Source organism: Drosophila erecta, unplaced genomic scaffold (genome assembly GCF_003286155.1).
Source record: "Drosophila erecta strain 14021-0224.00,06,07 unplaced genomic scaffold, DereRS2 tig00000092-arrow-pilon, whole genome shotgun sequence".
Lineage (NCBI taxonomy): Eukaryota > Metazoa > Arthropoda > Insecta > Diptera > Drosophilidae > Drosophila > Drosophila erecta.
Window position 1 is genome coordinate 19247238 of NW_020825207.1, and position 21248 is coordinate 19268485.

The following is a 21248-nucleotide window of genomic DNA, read 5'->3' on the forward strand; positions in this document are numbered from 1 at the left end:
TCAATGTATAAACATTACTGGATTTTTCAATAAGGATTCTCTTGGCAGGAATGACACTATTCTTCAGATTTTTTGTTTTTTCTGGCCAGCTTTTTATCCAATTTCGCCTGCTTTGCGGCAGCCTTCTTCTCCTCCTTCTGCCTCGCCAATATCCTGGACATCCGTTTAGAAACTCGTGCCTGTGAGTGGGAAAGTGTAGTTTCCATTATAAATTGCATTTGCGTTTAAAGTTGCATATCTATCACTCACAGCTGACAAACGGGCACGTTCCTTTTCCAACTCCTTCGCAATCTTCTCGCGCACCTCCTCTATTTTCAGATGGAAGTCCTCAACCTTTTCCTGGTAGGACCTCAGGTCTTCCTTGCACTTGCTCACCCGGTTGATGGTCACCTGCAACTTAGTCTCGGCCGTTTCCATGTCGTCGTCGTAGGCCTGTTGAACCGCATTGATGCGGTTCTTGTACTGTTCGATCAGTGTGACGTACTCCAAATGGCAGCTCCTCCACACACTCATGTCCTTGGTCGTCAGCTCTGCGATCTTTTCTAGCTCGTCGGAAAGCACCTACATAACAAAGGCACAGGTATCTCAGATATCTCAGATGAGTTATAAGATCTAAGCCAAACCTTGCAGCGTAGGAAGTCAATGTACTGCCCCTGTTCCACAATATCGTGGGTCCAATTCACCTTATAGCGCGACTCGATTGGGTTCATGACTGTCCACGATAGACAAAGATGCTGAATGTCCTAGGCAAGTTATTTAGATTGAACAACTTACAGTCGATCTGAAATCGTTCCTTGTTAAGTGCATGCTGCTTAGCCGTTAGCTTGGGATTGTGGAACTTTCCCACCCGGTTCTTTTTTTCCTTCTCCTCAAGTAGTGAATCGTGTTCGGCCATTATTGTCTCGTAGGGCAGGGCTATCAGCTTGTCGATATCCACTTGGGTGTCCCTTGGGAATATGTTCTCTTTTAGTGAATCACGCTTATAAAGATCTTACGTGCTTAAGGAATGGGTCAAGCCTTAAAGTATGCAAATACATTTACCGCCAACTCACTTAAGACGCTCCATGAAGCCGTGCGGAGCGCAGAGATCCCTGTCGTGGATCACATCGTCTAGGAGTGCCTGTACCAGGCCGATCAGCTCTCCCAAATCCACGTAAAACTTAAGGTCGTCAAGCGTGGCCTCCGGCTTGTTCTTCTCCAGAATGTCCACATACACTGTACTCGGCTGCTGTTCAAAGCGCTTTAGATTCTCCTTGTAGGACCATCCGAAGATAGTGTCGTTGGGATTGGTGCCAGCTGGCGGATACTCCCGCATCACGTTGAGGATCTCTTGCAGCTGCAGCAGCTGGTAGATGATGCACACGTTCCGGAAGTCGGATATCAGGTTGGCGAAGCGCACCTTGAACATTTGGGTCGTCTGGGCTGCCGAGTCCCGTTGCTCGGGACTGAGGATCGACTTGGTACTGGTCCTGGTTAAGGTGGCCTGGGCCATGTAAACGGTGGCCCGTGCCGAGTAGTCCATTTTGTACATCTTTGCCAGGAACGCCTCGTTCGTATCGTCACTAGATTCGTCCCCGGGGGAATAGCGGGTCATCTTTACGGCTCGAGCCACCTGTTTGGTCTCCAGGACATATGGCTCCAGGAGCTCCTTCACGAACGCATCGTGGCACATATTTTCCGGTTTCGGCGGAAGCGGAAACAGGCTAAGGATTTTCTCCCTGTACTCCTGTGGTGAGTACTTCTTGGGCTCCACCTTGTGGGAGTTCATTTCAGGAGTTTCAGGCAGTTCAGACATTTTATGGTGCTTTCTGTGCACCTTGTCGATTGTGAATTGTGTCTTCTACTCTGATTGTGTTGAGTGTTAGTGTTTTAGTAACGACAGCTTCGTTTTCCGTAATTCCAAAGTCGACTTTATAACAAACTGTGTTTAGTTCTCTGACAATTTTTAGATTTAAGATCACTGGAAATTCAATGATTTCATCCCCAGTCTGTGATAATAATATAGAACATCACCAAACCGTTTGCAATGGTGTGTCATTTAGTGGACACTTGGAACTAGAAAAATAGCGTGTCAAAGCAAAAATGTCGCGTTTTCCTTTCGCATGACTGTATGTTTTATTTAATGGTAAAACGGTTAGAAAATATATATAGCAAATAAAGTTAAAGTTGTCAAAAATTGTGTAGCTACTTAACCCTCTCAAGTTCGCCTCTTATTTCAGCGCAAAAGGATGCTGGTCGTCGCACATCATGTTCATCGAAAGCCTCTAAAGTGATCACCGCCTTATAGCGCCCCTGTAAGTTTGGAGTACTGACATTTTCCAGTTTCAGGACCATCAAAAACTCATCGTACACCAGCACGGTCTGCATTGAAAAGCAAGTTCGCCAAAGTGAAGCATCCACAATAATGGACATACTCACATCTTTCACTTTAAGGCATTTTTCACGCACCTCCTCTCGGTTTCGTATGTTTTTTAACCAATACTTGAACCAGTACTGATCTGCGTCAAACATCACTTTGCAAAAGTTCGGGGAGTGAAGGTTAAACATGGTTGGTTGCCAAGTGCCACGTTCATACTGCATCACGCTGAACCTAGCCTGAAATGGGATTGAGTCCTACAGAGTCCTCCAGGTCCTTATACGGACTATTATTAATGCTTACGGAAATCCGATCGGAGATTGAAAAGTTCAACTTAACGGTCATATTCCCCGATACGTAAATGCCTTCTGGCTCCATACTCATCACCATATTGTCGAAATTGAATCCATCGTGGGGGCCAAGGGAGCCGGCTGGAGCTTCTGAGCACGGCATAAAGATGCCCTGGTCATCAATCAGAGCATTGTAGTCCGTTGCCCAAGTGTTGGCCAGGGCCACGAAGAGAATCACCAGGGTTTTAAGCATTTTGGCCTGGCTAGATATTGTTGATCCGCCTATATATAGCGATTGCCGCGCTAATTAGAGCTAATTACGGATTAACATTACATTGCCCATAATCCCAGATGTCATCGCAAGTTCACTCTAACTTACATAGGAACAAATTATCGAGGCAAACAGGTTTTATTTTTAATTCCAAAACAAAACTGCACAAAATATTTCAAGTTTTTAATGCGTAATCATCTATTGTTCACGAAAACTGAAATCATGCGATTTATTTTTGCCTTAGTCATAAGTAAATAGAACACGAAAAATTCGTTAATTATTAAAAAAACAAGACTATGTATACCCCTTACTCAGCTCGTGGAAGTGCATAAAGTTAAACATTCCTTTTCGCATATTGAAAGAAATTGGCAAGAGAAATAATAAACTAAAAATAATAAAAAACAGCTTTTAAACTGTGGACGTGGTTTGGGCGGCTTGTGGGCGTTAGAGTGGGAGTGGCAACATCGGGAAACATACTTGGCTTCCTAGCCTTTACAGTTGAGATCTGGGATCTCGACGTTCATATATCCTTATCTCATTTTTTCTTATCATGAAGTGGTTACTCCTCATGCGGCCAATGCGGCGGGGGCCCACTAAAAAAAACTTTACAAAATATATAAAAAATTAAAAAATATCAAAACATTTTTCAAAAGTTTGGGCGTGACAGTTTTGGGCAGTCCATGTCTCTGGAAGCTGCATGTTTAATCTCAACATGTTGGCTTTTATAGTTCCTGAGATCGAGACGTTCATACGGACAGACGGACGGACGGACAGACCTAATGACCTGGCTTATTGCAGTGGATTTCCAAACTCCGCGATTGTAGTACATCACCCTGAAACTGGTCTTCGAATGGGAGTCGAAAAGCCGCATTCGTTTTGGTCTTGGTAGAAAATCATATTGTTCGTGTCGAAGGCTTCCATGACGATAATCGAACCGGGCGGGGCATCCATACATGGCGACTTTACTTCCGGATCCTCGACCACCAAATAGTAATCCGTGATACAAGCGCTGCGACAAAAGCAACTTACAAATGCAATCACCAGATTTGCAAAAATTTTTAAATGGAGCGATCTTACCTTATATAGGTACTGTAGACGGGGAAACAGGCTGTCATAATTAAGGAATAACATTACATTGTGGGTTATCGCGGATGTCATCAAAATAAGTTTGGAATATTCCGTATTTTCATGGTATGCGTGCTAGCTTTAAATTTAGGTAGTCCATAGAAGTTAGATTTGTTAATGAATATAAGTGCTCTCTCAACAATGTTGTTAATAACATTTAATTATCAGGAATCCAGCGATATCTGATTTTCTAAATATAAAAAAATAATATACACACCAGTAATCGGTTTACAAATAGTTATGTAGTTATCCATAGCAAAACGAAGTTGCAATATAGGGCTTGTTTTCAATAGAGACTCTATTTCATTTGCTGATGTCGACAAGGATTTCTTATTCTGGACGAGTTAGTTAAGCTTACACTCGTATGCCCACTGAGTAAATGGTATCTGATACTCAAGGATAGCGTTCGCTCTTGTTTCATTTACATACAGTTCCTCACATATGTGGCTTTTTGTGTTTGGAAGCTCCTTTTTTATTTTTATTGTTTTAATTAGGATTATTAAGACCAAACATAGTATCCGGTAATTTACGACTGATCAAATCTCGAAATTATCAATTCTTTATTTTTTCAGCTTCGCCCGAGATCTCGAAGCAAACGGATATAGGCTGCCGTTCGTCATATTCGTTGAATGTTTCAAACAGGAAAACTACCTTATAGCGTCCTTTGAGGGGGGGTCCCATGACATTATTTAGTCGCGGAACCACAACAAAGGAGTTGTACACCAGAACGGTCTAAAAAGAGTACTCAATTTCGAATTAATTTGTATATCGGTTCCGAGTTTACTATACTTACACCCTGTGTAGCGAGGCACTTTTCTTGGATTTCCTCGCGGTTTTCAAAATTTTTGAACCAGTATTTATACCAAAACAGATTTGTATTGAACATCGCGTTGCAGAAGTCCGGCGTGAGGGAGTTAAATACGGTCGGCTCCCAGTTACCGCGGTTAAAGTGGAGCACACTCATCTTGACCTGGAGAATAACAAAATTATTGTTACGAAACCGAAAGGACTAAAGCGGATTAGACGTACAGAAATTCGATTCGTGCGCGGTAAGCTCCATGTAGTGGTAATATTTCCGGACACATGGATCCCCTCCTCATCCATTTCAACCGTCATGTCGCTTACGTCGAAGGCTTCATTCAGACCAATAGTTCCAGGAGGTGCTTCCTTGCACGTCGTGTAGATATCTGGATCCTCGACCCGTAGTATATAGTCTGTGGCCAAAATGTCCGTCGAGCCCAAGATGAGAATCAGCAGAATAGCAAACATTGTTGTGTGCCAAGCAAATTATTGTGCCGCCCTTTTATAGCATATGGCAAAAGGTATAGATCCAATACCGATTAACATGTCTTTTATCGGGAATACGATCAAATCTACTCATTGCACGCTTTTAGCCGACAAACTATGCATTGCTCTACATTACATTTTTGAATACCAAAAATACCTAGTTTCACAACTGTCGTGTGGAGCGTACATACGTGTGTACATACATACATAAAAATTGTGGGCAATAGTCTCTCGTTGAAATAGGAACAATCTAGATCATTAAGACTGAGTAGCAAACCTTAGTAAAATATAAACATTTGATGACGATATTTTCAATTAAGTGAGAGGAAACTTAAATCCTGGTTGAATTTGAAAAGATGTCAAAAGCAATAACGGGTTTTATTTTGTATTCAAAGGGAATCCGTTTGTTCCAGCCTCAGAAACAGCCGCATGCATGACCTATTTTCCCACCCCCTCAAGCAACAGTGTTCCCAATTCTTCAACCGCAAATGCAGCGAAACAAAACACTTGCATTCCCATAATTATCATGTGCCGCAACACAAAAACAAACCAGCAGACATGTGGATTATGACCCGTGCCTGACGTCAGTCAATGTTAACATCATTACAAAGCCAACAGCGCTGTAGTAGCTACATACATACATACGTACGAGTATGTATAACTGAAATCTGGAATGACTACAGTGGATAACTTTTTATTGGAATACTTACTTACCGCTGCAGCTTGACAAAGCCATCACATTAAAAACCTACAAGTAATATTAGGTTTTATGTACATATGTTTAAATCCGTATTGAATTTCTACTGGTTTTCCGTACAGAGGCCGCACTGTGCTTGCACATATGCAAGTGATTATCAACTCCCACGCTCGCCAACTCTACTGTCTCTCTCTCTTTTGCGGAGCTGGTGGTGGAGCTCACTCCGCTCCCGCTCCCGCTCTCGCGCTCGCTGTATTCGTAGAGCTGTGACGTGTGTAGGCACCCCATCGACTTGGGGCTCACCACCACACGCGCAGACACACGGACACACAGACACAGCTCGCTCTCGCTTTTTGTCTTCCGTTGGGGAATCTCGCTGCTGGCGACTCTGCTCGCCTGTTCCGTTATATCGCGTAGAGGGACCTGCCTCAATGTTGCGCGTCAATTTTAGGGAGCCTACACTAGAAAAATCGGTGACGGTTGGCCACTTTTTTTGTGGCCCGGCTCGTCGCACTTTCCTTTCTTCTTGGCCTCCTTGGCTGCCTGCGGAGTGGAGTTGGGCGCTCCGAAGGCGCCTGCGCGGAGTGCGCGACGCCTCGCTTTGCAGCTTTGTCGCTCGGCCGCCATTTGCGATTCCCGCTGCCGCTGTCGCCAAATATGAAGCAAGCAGAATGCGGCGCAAGCAGTACAGAGATGTACATACATATGTACATATGTAGGTGTTTGCGGATGATGCTTAGGTGTCTGCAGCTTGCCCTTGACCTTTGACTTTAACCCGCTGAGTGCTGGAGAAGCACTTCCACACTTACCCTGTGAATGCAATCAGCGAGGTTTTCAGTACATTTTCAGGGTCAGAAGTGTGAGTTAGTGCAACAATGTTTCTTTTTGGAAACAAGTTTCATTTTATCGCATAAGCATTACCCGGTAAAGTGCCTAAAAGTATGCCCAAGGTCCTCATATTCTAAGTATACTTCATGACAGTTTGGGATGATATCGAAGCTGCAGTAAAGTATTGTAATAGATTAATTAATAATATTCCAAGATCCCAAGTAATAAATATGTACATACATACATAAGCTCAGTGGAGAGATCGAGTGATGCCCTTCCCATTTCCATTTTGCCGCTTCCCCGTCTCTCACAGTCCGCCTCCTCTATCACTATCACTACCTCTCTCCATTTTCTCTTCTCCGTGCGCCGCACACACTCTCGTTGGCGTCTGTCTGCTGTCATCAGTTGCTGCTTACTTGTTCACCAAACCGCAGCTTAGCGCTGGCAATGCCGGCGGCAGCAGACGTAACGGTAAGCAACAACGCCCCACCGACAACGACCATAGCAACAGGGAGAACGATAACGATAACAGCGACGACGACGACGACGACGCCGACGACGACGGTCGCGTCTGATAGACAGCTGTCTCCAATTGGAATGTTGTCTCCGGTTACGTCAGTCAAAATGACGCATCGTGTTTTGGTAACAGGAAAGCATAAAACGAGAAAAGCACCAATGTGCGGCACTCTGTGGCCCAATCGCCACGAAACAAAAGAACAAGGCACGAAGAAAATATGTAAACCGTAGTGGGGGACGAAGAAACAGCAAGCACCGACGCAGCACGGCGTCACGACAACAAAAAAATCCACCCTCGCGCTAAGATTTTGTTGGTTTTTCGATTCGCTTTCATTTAGACGGGTGCAGTGCAGTGTCTGGGCCAGATCTCAAAGGTAAGAGGAAGTGCACAACTTTCAGTGAAGGCACAGTTTAAATAGTTGCCGTTAATGCAGTCGTAGCTCCAGAAAAGCTGTATCAGTAATTGTCTAATCAATATCACTACTTTCAACATGAAATTGCCCTTTAATCGCAATACTACCTTTGATATAATAATACCTTTATTTGTATATATGTACGTACATGTACATTCAATCCTACCTAGCCAGTGAAATATTGGCCTGCCCATTAATGCAGGAAATGCCTAGCGTTCGCTAAATATTTTAGTTCGGTTAGTTAGTTAGCTTTCAATTTGAATTCCATTTAAGTTGGGCACTAAGTTCCAGCTAGTTTATAGCCAAGACGCCCACCACTGACGGCGACGCTAACGCCAACGCGAACGGTTCTTGCCGCCGCTTTCACACAGCGAAAAAGCGTACATAAAAGGGGTACAGCGCGGTGCGTTGGCAACGCTGTGCGCCTGCTGCTCTGCGGACAAAATTTGAGCAGATCCGCTCACAAAAAAACGTACTTACTACGAAATAGTGCTGGTCGTGTAGGTTCCACGTTCCATGGCTCCACGGCACCACGCCTAAATGGCCAAATGGCTCCACTGCTCCAGTGGCTCCAACTGCGGTGGTGCCCATTCCAGTTGGAAATTGCATGCGAGCACATGGGAAAAGTCCCCAACTGGTATTTCGAGCAGGCGCGCAGCTTTCCCAACTGCTCGCTCCCTCAAAGAGTTCCGCCTCTGTCCCGTTCGCACCGATAAGGAGCCTGCGAGATAAGCAGCTGGAAAGGGACGGACTGACGAGTGGCGGCAAAGCGCAGTGTGCAACGAAAGAAAGGGATGGCCAATGAGGGCTTAATCGCAGGGGGAATCGCCGATCGCTGATAGCGCTAGAATTCCGGTTGTTATAACCCCAATAACATGTTAAATACTAAATTACATTAGCTGAGATTTAAGGGATATTTCTGCCTGTATTTTTCGTTTCTTAGATCGCGTTTTAATCCTAGTTTTAATTATTTCATGTATGCAGTTTGATTTTAACGAATTTTTGTACAATTGTATTCTCGAAACATCTGTACATTTCATCATTACATTAAATGAAAACCGAATAAAACTCCCAAAACAAACAAATTGCCTCAAATCATCTCCTGTTAACTCTTTTTTGGGAATTGATAATTCATTTGCGATACTATTGGCTTCTATATAAGGCCTAAGCTTTGGGGTCTAGTCTCAGTCGTGCGGCAAACGCAAAACTGAAAAGTATTCTAGTATTCTATAGAGAAACGGTAAGAGAAAGCACACACCAAGAGAACTTATAAACTCAATCGGATCGCGAGCTTTTTTTCATGGCAATGGAAAAAGTTTTAGTATAATTTTCACGTCGAATGAGTTTGGAGGCATAGCATTGGAGTGTAGCATAGTGTAAAGAACAAAATATAATAATAAAATACTTGTTCAGTAGTTCTGGTGAGGCAGTTGCTGTCGTAAACACTTTAGTTAAGAGAGTTTTTAAGAGTATTGGTTTGTTCGTTAGTGACATTGAGCAGAGTGTAATTAATATCAAAATATTTGTGTGGGTTATTTCCATTCCCTCCCATAAACAACGCTAAAAACCATCAAAAGGTCCAAAAGTATTGAATGGCATGAGTCGTGGAAAAGTGATTAGATGCGAGCATATCTGACAGATATTGTTTTGGGAATTTCGCCATAAATCTTGTGCCTCAAGTGCGGAGATAGCGACCGAATACCCCCCGTTTGAGTAGTTTGCTAATTTTCTGATACTTACCAACATGGGTGTTGGTTATATTTTCAGTACTGACTATTGGTTAGCTACTCGAAATCAGAACTATTGAGTTCAGTACTTAATCGTATTTCCACTGAATTAATTGTCGCTTTTCAAACCATAATAATTGGTGGCAGTCTTTAAAAAGTTTCTCTTTGTTTCGTAATGTTTTTAATTTGAATATACGAAGTGAATTAAAACCTCATTTTGGAATGCTTATTTTTGGCAATTGGTTATTGTTATTGATCCCGGAATAAGCTTTTCTCTGATTATTGAATCCACCGCAATAACACTCCAATCTTATAGACTAGTTCTCAAACCAGTTGTGCGTCTTATACGCCGTAGAAGAGATACGCTCAGAATCAGATCAGCTGCTCACATCGGCGGCTTGAACGCCACAAACACATACATACATAAGGGAGAGAGCAGAGCGCTGATTACAATGCTGAACAGGTTCATTGGTTTATCGGCTGCGATCGTTGGTCGGAGCAGTCGGATCAGCGGCTTTGCGTTCTCGCCGCTCCTTAAAGCTGGGTGCGTATGCCGCTGGAAAGTTCAGTCTGTTGCAACACTCGACTTCGATCGCAACACTTCAAGATGAGATCGATTGCCCAGTCCGTGCTGGCGCTGCTTGTGGCCTTGCTGATCGCCGATAGTAATGCCTCCCTCCCACGCAGGGGCAGCAGTAACCAGAGCCAGAACCGCACCATGTCCGCTGGCAAGGCTTTCAAGGTCCTGGTGACACACCCCGAGGTTCCCCAGGAGGGCATTGACCTGCTGAAGGAGAACTGCGAGATCATCCAGGTGCAGAGTGTGCCCACCAACAGGGCGGAGTTGCTGGAGAAAATCCGCGGCGTGGACGGCGTTCTCTGGGGTGGACACGAGCCCCTCAATGCCGAGGCCCTCGATGCCGCCGGGCCCCAGCTTAAGTCCATCTCCACCATGTCGGCGGGCATCGACTACGTCGATGTGCCGGAGGTCAAGAGGCGCAAGATCCCGCTGGGACACACGCCCACCGTCCTCAACACCGCCGTGGCCGACTTGGCAGTGGGTCTCCTGATCGCCGCCAGTCGCCGTTTCCACGAGGGTCGCAAGACCATCGACAAGTGAGTATAAGTACTAGTTTTCCATTATCCATATACCTGCAGACAGATTTCAACTATCTTTTTTGCTGTCAAATATTGACTATTTAGTCATGGTGTTTGTTGGTTCTACATTTGCCAACAACGTGTAATTTAATTGCATTTTGAACTTTCTATTTTCAACTTTGTGTGACTTGCAAAAAGCTTTCCTGACCTTGATTGCAAGCCGGGTCCATTCGGTCCTATTTCTGGAAAATATTTTGTTGCTGATAACCCAATCCTTACTTTTAAATTCCTATGCCATTCAATTTCCTAACTTGTTATTCTTGCGATTTCAAAGCGACAAGTGGGAAAACTACCATCTCAACTGGCTGTTGGGCCAGGATATCCGGGACGCCACCGTGGGATTCTACGGCTTTGGAGGCATTGGCCAGGCTATTGCCAAGCGCTTGGGTGGATTCGACATTGACAAGGTGCTGTACACCACCCGCCGTCGGGTTCACAAGGAGATCGAGGAGGAGTTTAATGCCAAGAAAGTGGACTTCGATACCCTTCTGGCAGAGAGTGACTTTATCGTGATCGCTTCTCCGCTGACCAAGGACACACAGGGCGTCTTCAATGCCACCGCCTTCAACAAGATGAAGCAGACTGCTGTGCTAATTAACATTGCCAGGGGCAGTAAGTATCCAGTGCCAATTGGGTTCTTGACGGAATTATTCTAGTATACCCCTATTTTATCCCTCAGAAATTGTCAACCAGGACGACCTCTACGAGGCCTTGAAGTCCAAACGAATTTTTTCCGCCGGACTCGACGTCACGGATCCGGAACCATTGTCGCCCAAGGACAAGCTGCTGACGCTTGACAATGCTGGTGAGTGGGAAAATGAAAATAGAACTGTAGTTGCCTTAAGTCCCCCAGCAAATACTCGTATTTCTGGCCCCTTATCAATACAAAGATTTTGTCTTATCTCTTTAGTGGTTGACAATGTCTAAAGGTTTTTTGGAGAGATTTCATTAAGGTTTCTTGAAGGTTACAAACAAATAGGGTAACGTTTTTTGTTTAGTTTTATCATATTCCGCGTCCCTGTCGACCTTTAAGTGCCCCTTTTTTATTTATTGAAAGAATGTTATCTTCGTAATCGTATCTTGCACTAACCACTCGATGTTTTCCCGTAACTTTCAGTCGTCCTGCCCCATATTGGATCCGCCACGAAGCGCACCCGTGCCGATATGTCCACCATTGCTGCCCATAATGTGCTCCGCGGCTTGGCTGGGGAGCCCATGTTGTCGCCCGCCTACTAGTAAATTGATATGGAGAATATGACCCTCTAGCGCTAACCAGTTTGGGATGCCAGTCCAACAATGCCCTGGCTTGTCAGTAGATGTGAAAATAAAGTTGCAATTAAAAGTACAACTACTTCCTGGTGCTAAGTGCTTCATTTCAATGTGTGGGAATCTAATCAATGGCATAGCTGACTGATTAATACGAAGTAGGTAAAGCCCTAGGAAATCGCATAAATTATATACGGATTTTTTCAGTGAATTGCTAATTGTTACATTTGATTAGGGAACATGTAACAAATGTAGAGCAATATATGAATAAATTGTTTCATAAATGTACACTTTTGTGTTGAGTGCAGTACTGCAGTAACTTCCGTAAGAAGTGTATAGAAACGCTTAGCAAATGGTAATGTGCAGTTCAAGAGATGAGAGCAAAAAAAATGTAAAAGCTTAAGAGCAAACATGGAGCTTAAGAGCGGGGCACAGAAAAAGCTCGAATTGTTATTTCGTAAATTTCCACTTTACAGTTTAGCCTTGCAACTGGCCGCTGCTGGTTGATAATTGAGGCCCAAGTTTCCTCATCATGTCTCGCGCGACCAGGGCCTTCAAAGTGCTGATTTCGCATCCAAATGTCCCAGCCCCGGCTTTGGAACTGCTTCGATCCCGTGGAGCGGAGACCGTCATCTGCCAGAGTGTGCCGCCCTCGAGGGAGGAGATCCTGCGGAAGGTGCCCGGAGTGGATGCCATCTATTGGGCCCACTATCAGCCCCTGAATGCCGCAATCCTCGATGCTGCCGGATCCCAGCTGCGTTGCGTGAGCACCATGTCCTCCGGAATCGATTTTGTGGATATTCCCGAGTTCCAACGGAGGGGCATCCCATTGGGCCACACACCCGGGGTGGTGAGAAATTCGGTGGCCGATCTCGCCATTGGCTTGATGATTGCAGCCGGTCGTCACTTTCACGCCGGTCGCACCGAAATCGAGAGGTGAGAACAGCTGATGGGCGCTTTTGCTCAGAAGCTTTTAGTATTGGCAGCTTTTTGGGTAGGGGTTGCCAACATACCCTATCTAACATACCTAGTACCTGAATTTAACAAATCATTTGTTAGATTCGCTTGAAAATTGACTGGTTTTAATCGATTTGAGCATAATATTTACAGGTCCCAATGGAAAATCGAGCAGATCGACTGGATGATGGGCCAGGAGATTCGCGATTCAGTCATCGGTTTCTTTGGTTTTGGCGGTATTAGTCAGGCCATCGCCAAGCGACTGCAGTGCTGGGATGTGGCCAAGATCATCTACCATACCCGCACCCGAAAGGAAAACGATGGCGACTTCAAGGCAGAGCACGTGTCCTTCGAACAACTTTTGCAGGAAAGTGACTTCCTGGTGGTGGCAGCTCCGCTTACAAACGAAACTAGGGAGAAGTTCAATGGAAAGGCTTTTGACCTGATGAAGAGGAGCTCTGTGTTTGTCAATGTGGCCAGAGGAGGTAGTATTATAAGCACTGTATGAACGTAGGGCCCATACATAGAATTTTTCAGGTCTCGTAAATCAAACTGACCTCCACGACGCCTTGACAACTGGTACAATTTTTGCCGCTGGCCTGGATGTGACCACACCAGAACCACTGCCCGCCAATAGTCCCCTTCTCAAACTGCCCAATTGTGGTAAGTTAGGATCTGTGAGAATACTTGGTAGTGCTCCTCGCTGGGTGAACTAAAGTAGTACTTATATTTCTACAGTTATCCTTCCCCATATGGGCACTCAGACAATGAAGACCACCATTGAAATGAGTTTGCTTGCTGCCAATAATATTTTGAATGCCATCGAAGGGCAGCCCATGATAAGGCCTGCCTACTAAGAAGATGTAAAATGTGAATACTCGGATCGGAATAATAAACGATATTAGGCAAAAAATGTCGAGCATAGTACGCAGAACTTAATGGATTGATTTAATGATTCCCCTTCAACGCAACAAGTAAATAATTATGCAAATTATTACTTTTACCAAACCCAACCATAAAAGCTCTTCAAACGCTGTGCTGTCAGCTTTTTCTGAGATAGGGGCTCTATAAAAGTTCGGTGCCAAAGACAATAGTAGTCAGTCGTTCAGCAAGCGTAGAGAATAGAATTTCGGTGCTGGCAGATACTGATATTTTCACTAATTTAAGAGCTTGAGAGAGAGAACCAGAAGAGAAGCAAACCAAAAGCTTTTAAACTGCTTACGAATGAAGAGAATTTTCGGAACTCTCCGCTCAGTGATTATCTCCCAAAAGTGGCACTTGTAATTGTTTTTCATATCAAATAATATCTTTTAGTCACCAGAAAAACTTAAAATGTCTGCAGCGAAGCCGTTTAAAGTGCTGATAGCGCATACCGATGTTCCGCCAGAGGGAATTGAAATCCTGAAGGAGAAATGCGAGATCCTGCGAGTGATAAATGAACCTCCAAAAAATCGCCCCGAAATTCTAGAAAAGATCAGGGGGGTTCATGCTGTCATTTGGGGTGGTCGGGACATACTCAATGCCGAGATCCTGGACGCCGCTGGTCCGCAACTAAAGGCGGTGTCTACCATGTCCTCGGGGATAAACAATGTGGACTTGGCGGAGATAAAGAAAAGGGGTATTCCTTTGGGAAGTACTCCTGCGATGCTCACTGTGGCGGTAGCCGATCTTACAGTGGGTCTATTGATCGCCGCAGCTCGGCGGTTCCAAGAGGGTCGCAGGAAGATAGACAGGTAATGCAAATCATTCCCTACCCTGATATCGTAAGATTCATTATCCCTAATTTCAGTGACAAATGGGATAAGGACCATCTCAACTGGATGCTGGGTCAGGACATTCGCGACTCCACCGTGGGCTTCTATGGCTTCGGAGGAATTGGCCAGGCGGTGGCTAAGCGTTTGATGGGATTCGAGATTGACCGCGTTTTATATACCACGCGGACTCGCGTTGCCCAGGACATCGAGGAGCAGTTCAATGCCACGAAGGTGGACTTCGATACGCTCCTGGCGCAAAGTGATTTCATCATCATTGCATCCCCATTGACCAAGGATACATTGGGATTGTTTAATGCCACCGCCTTTAATAAAATGAAGGAAACCGCAGTACTAGTCAATGTTGGCAGGGGCAGTAAGTATACTTGAAAAAAAAAACAACTGAAATGCTTTATGCCTTTTCCTAGAAATTGTCAACCAGGATGATCTTTACGAGGCGCTTAAATCAAACCGAATTTTCGCAGCTGGACTAGACGTTATGGATCCGGAGCCCCTTCCTTCCCATGATAAATTACTTACTCTAGACAATGTTGGTAAGTAATCCTACGCTCGTATATTTTACTCAGGATCATGGAACTATTTATTTATTTATTTTTATCTCATTTGCGTGTTGGGAATTTTTCCGACGATTGATAAGACCTGCCATTCAAAGCCTTCCTATCAATCCCTGGCACTTTACTTTATCATCTACATATAGTTCCATTAACATTGGGCACTTCATTTATCTCCTTTTTTCTTTTCATGAAGTGGTCACTCCTCATGTGGGCTATGCCACCCTGAGAACCCGCATTGATGCAGCCAATTTGGCTTCGCGGAATGTGCTCCGAGGACTGGCCGGTGAGCCCATGTTGTCACCTGCCTACTAAAATCGGTCTGATCGGTGTATTAAAACGGAAATCAACACTTGATATGTTTTTTAATGTGTGATTTAATACAAAACAAGAGATACCCGTTACTCAAGTGGTGGAAGTGCGAACGGGAAATTTTAAAAGTTTTCTGATTGTTTGGGTAAAACAATTTAAAAACATTTTTTCAAGTTCGTTTTGTGTCCGTTAGAATGGGCGTGGCTACGATGTTTCTGAAATACCGATATAAATTGGACAACAAATAATACAACCAAAAAGTGAGATCGATGCGTTCATACGGACGGACAGACAGGCGGACGGACAACAATTTTTGAAATACCGATAAAAAGTGGATAAAAAATAATACAACCAAAAAGTGAGATCGATGCCTTCATACGGACGGACAGACAGGCGGACGGACATGGCCGGATCCACTCGGCTAGTGATCCAGAATTTATATACCTCATAGTGTCGGAAACGCGTCCTTCCACCTGTTACATACTTTTCAACGAATCTAGTATATCCGTGGAGTTGTAACGGGTATGACTAACGGGTAGAAACGTTATTCACTTGTATTGTCAGCATTTTCCGTAGTCACAAGAGGTAGATACAGGGGATCCCACTCGTCCCTTTGCAGGGCCTTTAGATACAGCCTCCTCTCCTGGAGGACTCGCGACATCAATGCCGGCTGCTCCGCCTTGTGTTTCTGTGATATTTCTAGGGCTCTCCGCCAGTTGTGCATCCGCAGGGCTAGGCCCACCGCCTGCTCGATTTTCTTGCCATGCAGCAGGATCGTCTCCGCCTCAAGCATCCTGCCCAGCATTAGTGAGTTCTCGGCCATCTGCTCGGCACTCGAGGGCGTGAGGGTCTTCAGGTGCTGTAGGTAGCTCACCTTGTCGATCTGCAGTGCTGCCGAGTAGGCCTCCTCGCTGATCTGCAACTGGTGCTTTCTGGTGGCCACCGCCGCCAGAGTGGCCCACAAGCTGGAGTGCTGGCCCATCCGGCAAATCTTCAGCGCCTGTTGCCACTGCCCTTCGGCAAGAGCACGATGCAGGATCTCGCAGTACATGTTAACATTGACGGGGAGTAGGGCGCCGGCGGAACGGAATGTGAGCACGGAGTCCTCGAAGCTTTCAATGGTGATGTGTTTGCCAAACTCCCTAGGGAAAGGAGATTTTTATCAATAAAAGATAGTACAATTTGAATCTAGTTTAAAGGATTCCCTTAAAAATACTATGAAGCCTTGAAGTAATTTCCATTTAACGGACGGACAGACGAACGTACAAACGGACATGGCCTGGATCCTGGATCCATGGATCCTGATCAAGAATATATATACTTTATACGGCTGAAAACGGTTACTTCTACCTGTTACATACTTTTCAACGAATCTAGCATACCCTGTTAGCCCACGAGTAAAGGGCATACAAATTCGAGTGGAAATGGATTCTGAAGCAAGTTGAAACTATAAAGATATGTTCTGATAACCACATCTGTGGGTTCCTTACGTGGTATCCAATGTGATAGTGGTCAGGGCAATGATCGTAGGGTCGGAGGCTCCTTCCCCGGGACAATACCAGATGCTGTAGCAGGAGTCGTGCACTCCTACCAGAATATTTGTTTCGCTGGCCCACATAATCGCAGTGAGTTGGGTGCCGATCTTGTAAATCTCATCCGTGCGTTCGCCATTCAGATTGCGGGACTCGCTGACAAACAGTTCCCTATTCGAATCGATAAACGCTACAAACTGGTCGTCCGGAGTTCCTGCTCGACAAGCTGCAATCTGGAGCAGATGCTGCTTGGCCCTCAGGGAATGGAGATCGTACTGGCGCGAGGCACCCGGAACCAGATCAAACAGATGGAGTACAGTCGGGTCAGAGTTATCCCTTATAGCCAGGACATCAAGACCCAAAGATAGCGAGCGCCAAGTGAGCAGGGGAATCTGCGCCTGGGAGCCGGGATAACGCGGATTCAAGTGCAGGCGGCCCGTGTAAGTGTACACCCAAATCGACAGGGCGTCCAAGATCATAAAGTACCTAAGCAAAAGAAGAGTAAGTTCATGAAAAGTGTGCGTTTCCATAAATAATTTGTAGTTACTTTTTGCCCACTTCAATGACCCGCGTGTCGTTCCTGCCATCGATAATGATCGGCGTGTTTATATACCTCTCATTATAGATGTGCACTTGATTAGTGGTGGCCACCACCAGATGGCCATAGCCCAGGCCAAAACTAACCACGCGCTGCGGGAAATCCAGGATGTCCTGAGTGCCAGCCGCAATGTCCTTCAACGTAATCGACTTGCGACTTTTGCTGGTGGCCTTCAAGTTGCCGGAGACTTGCTGCTGCTCGATGGCATAGGCCACAATCAATTGACCCGTCGAGGTGCCACAGGATACTTGGGTGCCATCGGCTGACCAGGAGAGGTTGAAGAGGGAGCCCACACGTGGACTGGAAAAGCGAGCGGTGTTATAGGACCACTGTAACGCAATGTCAGTGGGAGCTTTAATGGCCTGGACTCTTTAAGTCTATAAAACTACTTACCCCATTGCTGTGGCACAATTTGAGCAGATTAAATGTGCCCACCAGAAGGTAATCCTTCTCTGGATTAAAGGCCACGCTCGTGATGGCGTACTCCTCGGCGGCACTAGTAAAAAGATTGGCTCCCTGGGCATCCCAAATCTTGAACCGAAAGTCCTCGCCTCCGGACGCTATGACATTGGACTGTGTGGACCAGCTGAGGGAAAGCACCAGGCCATCATGGGCACGCCACTGAAAGGAGAAAATGCAGTTAGGTAAAGCGGTTTCAATTTAATAACAAAATTTCCTGAACGTTACCCTAATTAGTTTACTATTGGCGGCCAGAGGCTTGACGGAAATGTGTCCACCCTGGCAAAATACTATGGAGGTGGAGTTGGGCGCCCATCGTGCGCATCGGATGGCCTCCTCATTCTGCACCACGGTGGATCGCAACATTCCTGATCTTGACCAGATCTTAATCACACCATCTTCGCCGGCGGTCAGAAGTCCGGCGCCATCGGGACTCCAGCGACCGGAACTTATAGCTGCTCCATGGGCTGAAATGCTCCTCTCCACTCGGGCACTCTTATTTAGGATCACGAATCGTCCATCATTACTGCAGATTAGCAGGGTGTCGCTGCCCTTTCCTCCACCACTGCTCCTGCCGCCCAGCAAAAGCCAGTGCAGATCCGTGGGCACAAAGTCATCCGGAAGCTTTGCCACCTCAACCGAATCGCGGCTGACGTCGCTCCACTTGCAGATCTGATGGTCATCGCTGGGGAAGTTGTTAATTTAATCACTCCACATTTGTTTAACACATTAGTCAACCCACCTCACAAAGTATATCTCTTCATTGCTGCTCCAATCCACGCAACTCAGTGGATAATTTGTTGGGCTTTTGCTGCTTTCCTCTGCCGTTTCCGAGTTTTTTACCGAGCTTTTCTTGCAGATTCTCGTTTTTAACTTCATTTTGCCTATATTTTTAACTATTAATATATTTTCTTTGTTTTGGCTAAACAGTTGTCCGGGAGATTTCAAGTCAAGTGTAGCATTTTTGTTACCATGGAGATCAGGTTGTGAAATTGACTAAGGTTTCGGTATCGGGTGACACATTACCTTACGTGATTACAAGTTTCTTAATTTCCCCTTTTACGATCATTTTATTTAATGGGCTAACATTAACCCATTCGCGTTTTTAGCTTAATTTTGCCTATATATTTAACTATGAATATATTTTCTTTGTTTTGGCAGTTGTCCGGAAGATTTCAAGTCAAGTGTAGCATTTTTGTTACCATGGAGATCGGGTTGTGAAATTGGCTAAAGTTTGGGTATCGGGTGACACATTACCTTACGTGATTACAATTTTCTTAATTTCCCCTTTTGCGATCATCTTATTTAATGGGCTAACATTGACCCATTCGCGTTTTTAGCGTCATTTTGCCTATATTTTTAACTGTGAATATATTTTCTTTGTTTTGGCTAAGCAGTTGTCCGGGAGATTTCAAGTCAAGTATAGCATTTTTGTTACCATGGAGATCAGGTTGTGACATTGACTAAGGTTTCGGTATCGGGTGACATATTACCTTACGTGATTACAATTTTCTGAATTTCCCCTTTTACGATCATCTTATGTAATGGATTAAACATTGACTAAATAGCCAAAAGTGATTTGTTTAGTTCGTAGTAGTAATATCATTCATCGCCTTTTTCATATAACTAGTTGGTTATACGTTGCTGTACAATAATTATACCCGTTAATGGTAGAGTAAAAGGGATTACTAGAGTCGTTGAACAGTATGTAAGAGGCATACGAAAGCGTTTCCGACCATATAAAATATATATATTCTTAATCAGGATCAATAGCGGAGTCGTTCTGGCCATGTCCGTCTGTCCGTTTGTCTGTCCGTATGAACGCCTCGATCTCAGGAGCTATGAAAACTAGAAAGTTCAGATTGAGCGTGCAGATTTTAGAGACATGGCTGACATTAGTGACATTAGCTGAGTAACGGGTATCTGATAATCGGGGAACTCGCCTACAGCATTCTCTCTTGTTTGATGTGAATTTGGCGATAGAATTCTCGTTTTTATCCCTGTAATATTCAAGAAAAATAAAAATGGAAAATATATTTATACTCATCTTGTAATATCTTTAGTTAAATTAGCAGTTACTTGAGAACTTAATTTCCCTGCTGAGATCTTTAACATTAAAATGTTCTTTATTGCTAACTAACATTTTCAAGCCAGGCAATTACGGATTTCCGCTTTTGCAACCGACGTTGTAAGCAAAAAGGTCTCATATAGTGAGCGGCTCGAGTTGCGATTTGTTTGACTTTTTTTTACGTCCCACCTATAATTAGGGTTTATTATTTAGCCAAGCAAGCGAAACTGTTTTCGACAGTAGTTGGCCATAGTCATTGTCAGTTACTGAAAAGCAGATGCGAATTGTTCAAGCAAACAAGATTTGGCTGGCGGGAATGCTGAAACGTGACAAGATCGGCTTAAATTAACTTGATAGATAGCCATAGTTTCCGGCAATTTATAAGACTACATTTCTATATGAATTACCACTTATCCTGTTTAATTGCTGCTCCTTAATCGCTTTTAGCATAATGAACCACATACGTTTGTAGTACACCCGAGTCCCAAATCGATTTCTCGGAGTAGGCTTCAATTATTTTCTAATTTGTTTGCAGCCAACAAACGAATCCATCAATAAATCGGTGAAAATATGATTAATCGAGAATATTCGAGCCCCCAAAAGGAACCCCACGTCATTGTCCAATTTTCTTTGACTTGAACATACATATACTAACGAATGACAATCAGTCTACTGGAGTGGACAACCCTCTTGAAGTTTCTGTCTTATCATCCCTTTTTTTATTGAAGGAGGCGTAGTTTATTGGCGCTACTCGAGCAAAGTGACATATTTCATGTACAATGAACTTTCTCAGCCCATTTCTTATGTGCCAGTACTACGTATATTTTCCATTTGGTTTTGCGCTATATTTACGTTACATGGAAAGCTTTTTGTTTATACTCATATGGGACTGGAAAAAATACACCTTTTTACTATTTTTCAGGTCGGAGCAACAAGTGAGATAAGCTAATTATTTGTCTTACCATGCAGCCTGTCTTGCACCTTTGAGCATTTCTATGAAAGTTACGCCAGATAATAACCAATATTTATTTATGGTACTTACATTATTTGTTGTACTTGAGCATT

At 44.4% G+C, this 21248-nt stretch overlaps 7 protein-coding genes across 16 annotated transcripts; 3 read left to right on the forward strand and 4 right to left on the reverse strand.

The window, feature by feature from the left end:
* Position 1: 1 nt before the first annotated feature.
* LOC6548264 lies at positions 2 to 1914 on the reverse strand. The gene is made up of 5 exons (XM_001974074.3): positions 1053 to 1914; positions 775 to 947; positions 624 to 712; positions 250 to 561; positions 2 to 179 (listed from the first exon to the last, which is right to left on the reverse strand). Exons 1-5 carry the CDS (start codon positions 1793 to 1795, stop codon positions 57 to 59), a joined length of 1440 nt encoding a protein of 479 aa, XP_001974110.1. The 5' UTR covers positions 1796 to 1914; the 3' UTR covers positions 2 to 56.
* A 270-nt stretch (positions 1915 to 2184) lies between these two features.
* Positions 2185 to 2899, reverse strand: LOC6548263. Its single transcript, XM_001974073.1, has 3 exons — positions 2660 to 2899; positions 2419 to 2595; positions 2185 to 2361 (listed from the first exon to the last, which is right to left on the reverse strand). Exons 1-3 carry the CDS (start codon positions 2897 to 2899, stop codon positions 2185 to 2187), a joined length of 594 nt encoding a protein of 197 aa, XP_001974109.1.
* A 1613-nt stretch (positions 2900 to 4512) lies between these two features.
* Positions 4513 to 5631, reverse strand: LOC6548262. The gene is made up of 3 exons (XM_001974072.3): positions 5072 to 5631; positions 4836 to 5012; positions 4513 to 4774 (listed from the first exon to the last, which is right to left on the reverse strand). Exons 1-3 carry the CDS (start codon positions 5309 to 5311, stop codon positions 4595 to 4597), a joined length of 597 nt encoding a protein of 198 aa, XP_001974108.1. The 5' UTR covers positions 5312 to 5631; the 3' UTR covers positions 4513 to 4594.
* Positions 5632 to 8941: 3310 nt separating this feature from the next.
* On the forward strand, positions 8942 to 12033 carry LOC6548261 (glyoxylate reductase/hydroxypyruvate reductase). 10 transcript variants are annotated; one of them, XM_001974071.3, is made up of 6 exons: positions 8973 to 9159; positions 9832 to 10054; positions 10207 to 10626; positions 10943 to 11280; positions 11348 to 11473; positions 11786 to 12033. In XM_001974071.3, exons 2-6 carry the CDS (start codon positions 9963 to 9965, stop codon positions 11902 to 11904), a joined length of 1095 nt encoding a protein of 364 aa, XP_001974107.1. In that variant the 5' UTR covers positions 8973 to 9159; positions 9832 to 9962; the 3' UTR covers positions 11905 to 12033. The 10 variants fall into 10 exon arrangements, with proteins under 10 accessions (XP_026835776.1, XP_026835775.1, XP_001974107.1 ...); XM_026979970.1 differs by having other exon boundaries at positions 9089 to 9204; positions 9827 to 10054; positions 10198 to 10626; XM_026979972.1 differs by having other exon boundaries at positions 9089 to 9204; positions 9827 to 10054.
* Positions 12034 to 12375: 342 nt separating this feature from the next.
* LOC6548749 (glyoxylate reductase/hydroxypyruvate reductase) lies at positions 12376 to 13823 on the forward strand. Its single transcript, XM_001974070.3, has 4 exons — positions 12376 to 12870; positions 13045 to 13376; positions 13429 to 13554; positions 13630 to 13823. The coding sequence occupies exons 1-4, from the start codon at positions 12467 to 12469 to the stop codon at positions 13746 to 13748; spliced, it is 981 nt and encodes a 326-aa protein (XP_001974106.1). The 5' UTR covers positions 12376 to 12466; the 3' UTR covers positions 13749 to 13823.
* A 54-nt stretch (positions 13824 to 13877) lies between these two features.
* Positions 13878 to 15618, forward strand: LOC6548748 (glyoxylate reductase/hydroxypyruvate reductase). The gene is made up of 5 exons (XM_026979978.1): positions 13878 to 14145; positions 14206 to 14624; positions 14681 to 15018; positions 15071 to 15196; positions 15411 to 15618. The coding sequence occupies exons 1-5, from the start codon at positions 14116 to 14118 to the stop codon at positions 15527 to 15529; spliced, it is 1032 nt and encodes a 343-aa protein (XP_026835779.1). The 5' UTR covers positions 13878 to 14115; the 3' UTR covers positions 15530 to 15618.
* A 57-nt stretch (positions 15619 to 15675) lies between these two features.
* LOC6548747 (intraflagellar transport protein 80 homolog) lies at positions 15676 to 19196 on the reverse strand. Its single transcript, XM_001974068.2, has 6 exons — positions 18858 to 19196; positions 18344 to 18800; positions 18050 to 18277; positions 17606 to 17985; positions 17017 to 17544; positions 15676 to 16668 (listed from the first exon to the last, which is right to left on the reverse strand). Exons 1-6 carry the CDS (start codon positions 18992 to 18994, stop codon positions 16071 to 16073), a joined length of 2328 nt encoding a protein of 775 aa, XP_001974104.1. The 5' UTR covers positions 18995 to 19196; the 3' UTR covers positions 15676 to 16070.
* Positions 19197 to 21248: the final 2052 nt, after the last annotated feature.

Coding starts and splice junctions, on each gene's coding strand:
- LOC6548264 (XM_001974074.3), bottom strand. CDS start 1,795: ATGTCTGAACTGCCTGAAACTCCTGAAATGAACTCCCACAAGGTGGAG. Junction 948..1,052: donor GGCTTCATGGAGCGTCTTAA/GTGAGTTGGCGG, acceptor CATATTCCCAAG/GGACACCCAAGTGGATATCG. Junction 713..774: donor GGAACGATTTCAGATCGACT/GTAAGTTGTTCA, acceptor TATCGTGGACAG/TCATGAACCCAATCGAGTCG.
- LOC6548263 (XM_001974073.1), bottom strand. CDS start 2,899: ATGCTTAAAACCCTGGTGATTCTCTTCGTGGCCCTGGCCAACACTTGG. Junction 2,596..2,659: donor CAATCTCCGATCGGATTTCC/GTAAGCATTAAT, acceptor ATCCCATTTCAG/GCTAGGTTCAGCGTGATGCA. Junction 2,362..2,418: donor AATGCCTTAAAGTGAAAGAT/GTGAGTATGTCC, acceptor TTTTCAATGCAG/ACCGTGCTGGTGTACGATGA.
- LOC6548262 (XM_001974072.3), bottom strand. CDS start 5,311: ATGTTTGCTATTCTGCTGATTCTCATCTTGGGCTCGACGGACATTTTG. Junction 5,013..5,071: donor CGCGCACGAATCGAATTTCT/GTACGTCTAATC, acceptor GTTATTCTCCAG/GTCAAGATGAGTGTGCTCCA. Junction 4,775..4,835: donor AGTGCCTCGCTACACAGGGT/GTAAGTATAGTA, acceptor TACTCTTTTTAG/ACCGTTCTGGTGTACAACTC.
- LOC6548261 (XM_015156498.2), top strand. CDS start 10,061: ATGCCGCTGGAAAGTTCAGTCTGTTGCAACACTCGACTTCGATCGCAA. Junction 11,281..11,347: donor AATTAACATTGCCAGGGGCA/GTAAGTATCCAG, acceptor TTTATCCCTCAG/AAATTGTCAACCAGGACGAC. Junction 11,474..11,785: donor GCTGACGCTTGACAATGCTG/GTGAGTGGGAAA, acceptor CGTAACTTTCAG/TCGTCCTGCCCCATATTGGA.
- LOC6548749 (XM_001974070.3), top strand. CDS start 12,467: ATGTCTCGCGCGACCAGGGCCTTCAAAGTGCTGATTTCGCATCCAAAT. Junction 12,871..13,044: donor GGTCGCACCGAAATCGAGAG/GTGAGAACAGCT, acceptor TAATATTTACAG/GTCCCAATGGAAAATCGAGC. Junction 13,377..13,428: donor TGTCAATGTGGCCAGAGGAG/GTAGTATTATAA, acceptor AGAATTTTTCAG/GTCTCGTAAATCAAACTGAC.
- LOC6548748 (XM_026979978.1), top strand. CDS start 14,116: ATGAAGAGAATTTTCGGAACTCTCCGCTCA. Junction 14,146..14,205: donor TTTTCGGAACTCTCCGCTCA/GTGATTATCTCC, acceptor AATATCTTTTAG/TCACCAGAAAAACTTAAAAT. Junction 15,197..15,410: donor ACTTACTCTAGACAATGTTG/GTAAGTAATCCT, acceptor CTTTTCATGAAG/TGGTCACTCCTCATGTGGGC.
- LOC6548747 (XM_001974068.2), bottom strand. CDS start 18,994: ATGAAGTTAAAAACGAGAATCTGCAAGAAAAGCTCGGTAAAAAACTCG. Junction 18,278..18,343: donor CCAATAGTAAACTAATTAGG/GTAACGTTCAGG, acceptor TTCTCCTTTCAG/TGGCGTGCCCATGATGGCCT. Junction 16,669..17,016: donor ACTATCACATTGGATACCAC/GTAAGGAACCCA, acceptor TCCTTTCCCTAG/GGAGTTTGGCAAACACATCA.